General features: G+C 44.8%; 1 protein-coding gene across 9 annotated transcripts in view; it reads right to left on the bottom strand.

The window, feature by feature from the left end:
* Positions 1–3,256: 3,256 nt before the first annotated feature.
* The window catches only part of CYLD (CYLD lysine 63 deubiquitinase), a 70,393-nt gene continuing 64,758 nt past the window's right edge, over positions 3,257–8,891 (bottom strand). For all 9 annotated transcript variants that reach the window (XM_070500752.1, XM_070500753.1, XM_014827977.3 and 6 more), the window contains one exon: positions 3,257–8,402. In XM_070500752.1, the coding sequence (XP_070356853.1) occupies positions 8,218–8,402 (185 nt within the window). In that variant the 3' untranslated portion in view covers positions 3,257–8,217. The remainder of the gene's footprint in view (positions 8,403–8,891) is intronic.

Here is an 8,891-nt window from a genome sequence, read left to right as displayed (position 1 = left end):
GGGGCCAAAACATGCCGGCAGGTGTATGACGATGTCAGTGGGCAACTGGAGCTGGCTCCCACCGGCTTGCAAGAGCCAATTGTTAACTTTTCTGGAATTTTGTGAGTCAGTTCTTAAATACACCCATTTTTAAAGTTAAACTATATAAATTTACAAGTAAATGTTATATTTAAAAGTTATAATTAACTATAATTAAATGTTACATTTAAAACAAAGGTAATAAATACTCAAAACTCATCATTTCCTAATTATTTAACATTTTGCAATTATCTATGCCAGGGGTAAGCAAACCTTTTCTGTAAAGGACCAGATGGTAAAGATTTTAGGCTGTGCAGGTCATACAGTTTCTGTCGCAGCTGCTCAACTCCGCCGTTGTAGCGCAAAAGCAGCCATAGATGTGCAGTATGAATGGACATGACTGTTCCAATAAAATGCTATTTACAGAAACAGGCAGTGGGCTGGGCGTGGTTCTTGGCCATAATGTGCCGACCCCTGGCCTCTGCCCGGGTGTTTATCTCCATCGTCTCTGTGGGTGGAGATGCTGTATACTCCTGTGCTGATCCTGCCTGCGTGTCTTTCCACTCCACCCTCAGGGACATCATACTGGTAGCTTGCAACTGGCCATGGTTAGAGTATTTACACCACAAAATCAGCAAAGGCTATGGATCAGGGCTGTTTCGGACCCTGGAGAGCGGGTGGTTAAACATTAGCGGGCACGTCACTGGCTAAGGTGGTCGGCGAAGGCCTCTTTGAGGAGGTGAGCTCTAGCAGAAAGCTGAAACCGCAGGGGGTCTGTCCCTCCGGCAGCTGCCCACTGCACCCACTGGGCGACCTGCAGGGCACAGTGAAACACCTGAACCAAAGAGCCTCAAGTTTGCAGAGGTAGCCAGAAAGAGCAAAACGCACGTGTGTTTAAAATAGATCCCAACACATCACTCTACCGGGCCACCCGCCACGGAGCAGCGCGCCTCTCACTAGCCGTTTAGAATGCACGGCTGAGAAGCCATGCCTCGGGGCCCAAGGCCTGACCTCGTCTATTCCACAGGCTGGTGAGACCCCGCCTGCCACCAAATGGAACCCCCAAAGTCAGACCTCAGAGGTGCCATTCCAGGTCTCACGCGGTAAGAGGGACGGAGGAGAGGGGCTCAGGAAGGCGTCACCGGCAAAGTCAACTCCCACTCCAGCTCTTTAAACCCGAGCGCAACCTCGAACTACTTTGGAAAAGGCAAATGTAAAACAGACCTGGGTGTTATTTGTAAGGTGACTATTTGATGCATGAAATTTAAGAGTTTTCATAAACTCCTAGAAAATGGGCAAGGCCAAAGTAGTGGACAAAATGCGCAAATTTCGGTTGTGCTTTTTGTGATGGTCGCTGATGGATGAATTACTCTGTTTTCATGATGTCCAGTTCAGTCTTCGCTCACCTGATTAATTAGACCTCAGAAAATATTCCCCCTCTCCAATCAAATGCAGCACTGCAAACAGCCCTGCGGAGCTGGCAGCTCACACAGACCCGACCGGCCACAGTGCAGGGTGAAGGCTGCCCGGAACACCGAGTCCTTCCGCGAGGGCTCTCTTGCTCCTTACCTCATCGACCTGGTGCTGGTTCTTTTTTATGACATCTAAGTTTATACACACTTTGGAATATTTCCTGAATAAAGAACATAGCACCTTCATCACAGCTCTTTAAGGAAGTCTTCATTCAAGTCCCTTCAGAAGTAGAAATTCTTCCTGCTTCCAAACGCCTCCTCCTGCCTCCATATCATGTCCAACGTGCATTTTCAAGGCTCCTCCTCAAGAGTCTGGGCCCAACAGATTTTCTACTTCCTCTTGGAGCTTGTCCAAGTCCACAATCCTCTGTCTTTTACCCGAGCAGGAAGTTCCACCAGGAACCACAAGTAGACCATGTCGCCCTCAAAAAGCCCCACCCCTCCTGACAAGTGGCTCCCACTCCCGGCTGCATGTTGGACTAACATCCCGAGCTTTGTCGATTCCAAGCGCCTGGCCCCGTCGCAGAGCTTCTGACAGGAGTGGGCGGGCACAAGCTTCAGGCTCTTTACAGTCTCCACACGGGAAGTCAACGTCCAGCCACCACCGAGGACACCTCTTCTAGGCGGTGCATGCATTCTTCAGGTTTTCATGACGGACAACGTGCCTCAGTGAGTCAGGACAAGAGCACGAGCCAGGCCCCAGGAAGAGAGGCTTAGAGCTGGGCCAGGGGTTCCTCTGCCAGCTTAGCTCGCCTCCGACACTTGTCTACTGTAATGGTCACACTAATATGCCCCCAGAGTCAGCAAGAATGGGGTTTATGAAAAAGTGTGCAAACCCTTGAGTCTGACGGAAGGAAAGTCGGAGTGGTGCTAACATGACATGGTTTCTTTTTCACCCATGTGTTCATCCCACTACGGATTTTTGAAACAGGAAAGTTCTTGAATGTGCTATTAGTACCAATATTACCAATACAGACCATTCTAGCTTTCCTACTTTGGCATAAGAAGTGACTGAAACGCCAAGTAATTCCTGTGGAAGACTTGTTATATCAGTTACCCAAAAGAAGATAAAAGCAAAACTTTTAGGGGCTGGCCCTGTGGCCTGTTTGGTTTAGTTTGGCGTGCTCCACTTCAGCGGCCTGGGTTTGGTCCACCACTCGTCAGCAGCCATGCTGAGGTGGCGACTCACATACAAAATAGAGGAAGTTGGCACAGATGTTAGCTCAGGGCGAATCTTCCTCAGCAAAAAAAAAAAAAAAAAAAAAGAGTATAAAACTTTTCCATAAAGCCCATAATCATTCTTCTGCATTATACAGAAAAGTAAAGCATTGAATTGCCTCCCCGGCAGCTGTGGGGTAGCAGGACACACTATTCCATAGTAAATAGCTTTGAGCTCATGTGTAGAGATGATGACATGAAGCACAGGAGGAACAATTTCTGGTTGGAGTTGCTTACAGACTGGAAGAGCTGAGCTTTAGCTAGGATAAGAGCTCGGCGATGCCAAGTTACTTCAGAAGCTACAGAGAGTCACGAGGCCAGGAGGCAACCCCAAGACCACTGGCACATCTCCCAGAACAAGCAAAGTCTGAGGTTTTCTAAAACAATCGTAACGATGGCAGAGGCTCGACAAAGAAACAGGTGTGTCCAGGTCCAGCATTTTCCTAAAGGAACCTTCTTTCCTGGCACCACTGCAAAATTTAAGAAGTTGTTCTCCATTCCAGTTTGCCCATAACCCAAAACGCTTCCCCAAAGAAATCAAGGAAAAGGAACCATAAAAATTTAATTTTAATGATAGAGAAATAGTATATAGTACATTTCTTTCCACAGCAGCACTTCATTCATCTCTAAAAAATTTAACAAAATTAAGGCTAAATCAGAGCGATCTGACAGTAAAGGGATGTTTCATATGATGCTATATTTAAAGAATGTCTTCATAAATATAGGATGCTCATCAGGCAAAAACTTTAAAAAAATGTTGAACAAGATACCAGACCTGGGAAATACAGTACAAAATGTGCTCCTCTATACTCATTTACTAATAACCACAACTTCCCTAGGAAGTTTCAAATGAGAATTTTTTTAAAAAATGAATGTTTATGACAGGATGCTAAGACTTTCTGGAGCTAAAATTCCACAGTACCATAGGCCATTTATTTTAGGGAATAAAACCAAGGACAGCTGAGTCTCCAACAATCTCTCTAGAAAAAATAAAAAGCGGAAGTGGACGGTGTCTACAAGTGCGGGAGACTTACATTGGAGGCTGCGGGGCTGGGAAGGCCGATCCTGCCACCACGGCCTTTCCTGACCTGCAGGCAGGACCTTTCGAACGCCGCGCAGCCAAATGGCACCACTGCCTGCGAAGACAGGGGCTCCTGCGCGCCGGCTCCAGCGGCCGGGAGGGGGGCCGTCTTTCCTTCGCGCCGCGTCGGCACCCTTGGCCGTATCTGCTGGCTAGCTTTCACCACTGCTTTCTGACTCAAGAGAGGGCCTTCAGCTGCTCCAGGATTTAAAATACGGGAGTCTTTTTTTTTCTTTTTCCTCCAAAAAAGCATCTTCGAGGTAAATCGACAAGTCCAATGCTAGCTCCCCGCAGGCAGCCTGTCCCTCTAAAATCCTAGTCTCTGACAAGTGACACGACCCCCTGAGACACAGACACCCATGCCTTCAGAGCCCCAGGCACACGTGCTCGGGGAGCTGCCCTTCTCCCTCCGCCCCTTCGGCACACTGGTTCCCATTTGAACGTGCTCTCCCTCCTCCACGCCCCCACTCGCCTGGGGGAATTCAAGTACTATTTTCACGGAAGGAGGGTCCTGGGTGTGTTGCTAACACCATCAACCCCTAGAGAAGGTGGTCTTACTTTTAACTATAAGCCTTACAGTCCTACTTTAACAAGGTCTTTTTACTTTATAAGAGGACCTATTACCCCGGCAGAGAATCTTCTCATATAACGTTAAAATTTTCATCATAAAGTAGCAGGTAGTAAGAAATAACTTAAGTTTTTTCTTTAACTTTGCATGACAATTTTGTTTTCCCATTTCTTTGGTTCTCAGGGCCTCAATTTCCCCTGAAGAAATAAAATGGAAGGTCAATGTCCGGGTGAATAACATCAAGTGTCCTCTTAAGACTTGTATGTGTTCCAAAGAATGCTAACATCTCTAAGAAACAGAAGGCTGAGGTATATACACTGAAATGCATTTCTTACATAAATTCATACGTCAACACAGATAAACAGTATGATAAACATCCAATTAGCCCCGTTTATGCAGAGTAATTAATACCATAACACTATATGATCACACAGTTACATAAAGAAAGATAGTTTGGGGGTCTTGTACTTCAGTCAGTGGTTTTCAGACCTGGCTGAGCATCGGGCTGACCTGGCGGAGCTTTGCACTAACACGTCCCCTAGGCCCCGTCCACGAAGAGGCAGACCCAGCAGGCATGGCCTGGGACCCAGAAATTTTCATTTTTTTCCCTATAAAATTTGATGTTCCAACCCCCTTGTTATACAGAGGAGGACACTAAGGTCCTAACACGTCAGGATGTCATCAAAGGCTGTCAGACCACCAGACCCAGGTCTCCTGTGTCACGCCACACTGCCTCCCACAGCTGTCCCCGGCCCTGGCCCCATGACACTTCAGCCAAGCAGCCATTAGTAGACATTCTGTCGTTAGAAGTAGGTGGCAAGCTATTCGAGGGCACGGACCATGTCTCAAATTCCTCCTTACACAATTCCGGGTGATAAATGTCTAATAAATACTTGCTGGCTGGCAGTCACTCATCTAAGGCCTAATACTGTATTCGCTGTTCACATCTCTGTCTACAGTCCTCCAAGCAGATGCAAAATTGTCTAGCTGGATATCGAGATCCACCTGAGAGGGGTAGTAACTCCTGGATTTATAAAGCTGCCAGGTTCAGACAACAGGAATTTCAATGACAATACAGGTTCCATACGATTAATTGCCATGTCTTCCGCTTGTTCCTAAATTATATGACCTAAATGAAAAAATAAATGAATCCAAGGGATAGAAAGAAGCCATTTACCTAGAAGGTCTGGCAAATATGAATTATAAAAATCCTAAGCTATTCTAAGGAGATAATCCTTAGCAATTGTAACAACTATATTTTTTTGAGTTCTGTTACATTTCTCTTGGTTTTCAATGTGTTTCCCCAGTCTTATAAAACATTCTTTTGTGGGTGGAGTCACCTCCTTTATAAAGCTGATAGTGAGCGACAAAACACGCAGCATCTGTGCTACAACATGGCGGCTCCTCTCTCTCTCTCCCTCCCCTCCCCCATATCTACATATTCACACACACACACTTCCGTATGTGCATTCATTTGGAGGTGGGGGAACATGACTTGTTATATTTTCTACTTGTAGCTATGAATCATGAACCATGTTATAAATAAGATAATTCTACCATATTGCCATCTTGATTGTAGATATGACATGGAAAAAAGGATAACCAAAACATTTAAAAAGCTCACAGGAAAATAGTAAAGAAAATTTAAGGTTAAAAATATTCAACTGGCACATGGGCCACTGGTGCCACACAGCCCAGCCCTGTCTGTGCCCACTTGACACACAGAGCTGTGCTGGAGCAGGGACAAGGAGGGCCTGCCAGAAGGACCCCGAGGGCCAGGGGAAGGAGCCAGGCCTCCACAGGAACTCCCCACCCCCAGCTGGCCCGGCACCCCTTACTGAGAACTCCCTCTCCAGGTAACACTAAAGCTCTCCTGAAGAAAACGTCCTTAGAAATAATTTATGGATGGGGCCCCTCTCCATTCGAGCCTCCACACCGCAGCGAAGCCGTGCATGCACGTGAACCCATTCTCTTCAAGGGCGGCCACAAGCGGCCAGCAGGACGGACCTTCCTCAACTTGAACTTTGTTCTAATCTTTACAGAAGAGGAACTGTCTTCTCTTCTTTTTTCTTTTAACTGTTAATTCCAGCCTTCCTAGACACAGATCCCTAATCATCCCTCCAGATAATCTCTTAAAATCACACTGATAAGCTCGTTGATCCGTTTACTCATTCACCCATATTTATGAAGGGGTGACTGGACCTGCAGATGGCGAGACTAGAAGAGCCCTCAGACATCCTGCATCCCGCGCCCCTCGTTTCCCCGAGGGCGAGTGAGGCAGGGCCAGCCCTACAGCCCAGGGCTCCTCACCCCCAACCCTGATCTATCCTGCTCACCACCCCACCCAAGCATTTAGCAAAACCTCATGCAAAATGTATGCACTTTTTCATTTCACAAATGAAAAAAATACAAGATGAAATAACTTTTCTACATTATGATTTATAAAGCTAATAAATATTGCAAAATGGAATGGTAGAACCAAAGGGTAAACGTACCTTAAAAAATGTAATGCAGGGTTTGTAAAGATTCTTTCCATTTTTAAAAAATTAAATGTTTTATGAAGTCATATGCTATATACATATGACAACTTTCCCGTCTTTCTGCATGGTGAAGAAGTCATTCCAAAGAGACGATACCACAAAACAACACTCAGAGAATGCACGGTGCACAGCACTGACACTTACAGTCTGCGGTCCTAGTCTAAACAACCGCTTGTGATCTAGACGCACACTACCAACATTAGCGAAGGAAACACCCATTTTCTACTTATTTAACCAGAAGGACGATTAAGCTGCTGCTAACACTGCAGTACAATATCAGATTCATAACAGATTCATAACTGTCATTATCTCAAGTGAAATCAAACCAAATTTAGTCAGGGGACTGACTGACTGACTGACCGAACATCAATTCTGGACAGTTTTATTTAAAATAGTAGCGGTTCAGATGTCCAACACACCTCTTCAGGGACATTTTAATGAGTAATTCTATATGCCAAATTTACTTTCTTATGGACCATATATTTGAGTAGGAATATATCATATTTATAACCCCACTCCTTTAATAAAATTTACCGTGCCCATCTCTACAACATAGAGAGCTTTAAAATAAAATAAAAAAAAAACCGTTAGCTGACAGTTACTACTATGAAAGAAGAGTTTCAATTGCTGTACACTCTAATCCCCCAGGAAAGTTACACCAAAAATGGAGGTTTTTATGACAAAATCACTCATTTATCTCAAAACCAAAACAAATAGAAAACAACATCATTAAGAGAATGTAAGTACTTTTCTGACCACTACTGCAGAAACATACAAACTCAGCAGACTACAGCCATGCAGGAATCAGCAATAGATAGGAAAGAATTAACAAATCAAACTCAGTACAACTTTAATAACTGGATTGAAAGTAGACTCTAAAACCAAAATATTTCTTCCTCAAGGCAACTGTTAGCTACAAAGGAAAAATGACTTCATATCCTTGGTCCATAAAGAATACACATTTATTTACATTCTCAATGGACTAAAAGAGGTTTTAAACTGTCACAATTAAAACTTTATGCTTCCAAAAATATCTATATGATCAATGCGCTTAACTTAAAGCTTCGGGTATTAATAACTTCATTTAGACTTCTTAAAAAACCAACACAAACATACTTTCTAGAGTGCAAAATGCTTCTTATTAAATACTTCAGTAACACAGAAGCGATTTGTCTTTAAACACTGGAATTTTTTGCCCAAGGATCATCACCACCAAGACGTCCATTGCCGGCAATGGACGGTGACCAGAACCCCCAGCTCGGGGAAAACGCAGCAGTAGAATTCGGCGTGCGGCTTCTGCGCCTGCCCAGACGACCCGGTTTATTTGTACAAACTCATTGTCGGACTCTGGTACATGCACATGTACGCATCACAAAGAAGTCTTCGCGCACAGCCTTGGATTCTTCTGGAGTCCAAGGAGTGCAGGTCTTCCAGGGACATTTTCAAGTACTCTCCTACTTCTGGGCATGGGGTCACTTGAGGAATGTTGAAGCCATTCTGCCCACCTACGGAGAAGAGGAAGAGCTGTGTTCAGGGCAGCGTACAGTTCTAACCCCCCACCACAGCAATCCACAATTCTATAACCCAGTGAAGGCTACTTTTGAGGATGTGAAAGACCTTATTTTACTTGAGCCTCTTTTTAACCGTTTTCTCATTTTCTGGTTTCTGAAAGAATTCTGGGACCAATAGTGAACAAAATTGGTAAAAGCACACATATCCTTAGCAAAGTCCAAAACCTACTTTGCAGGCTTCTCTCCGTATCCAATTAGGGAATAATGTTACACAAACAGATGCACACAACATTCAGCTCCCCACATTCCCACAGCCCAGCCCAGAAACAAGCGCCCCACACACCCCACCATGAGACTGTCCAGTTCAGAGCACATCTAGTGAAATGAACACTATTTCACTTCCCTCAGTTTTAAAAATGTATCTGTGCAACTTGCGCAGGTTTTGTTTTACGTATCATTAGACTGAACGAAGATGGTGCAGGG

The sequence above is a fragment of the Equus asinus genome, chromosome 28 (genome assembly GCF_041296235.1).
Source record: "Equus asinus isolate D_3611 breed Donkey chromosome 28, EquAss-T2T_v2, whole genome shotgun sequence".
NCBI lineage: Eukaryota > Metazoa > Chordata > Mammalia > Perissodactyla > Equidae > Equus > Equus asinus.
The sequence above is the reverse complement of the archived record's forward strand: the minus strand, read 5'-3'. Positions and strand labels throughout refer to the sequence as shown.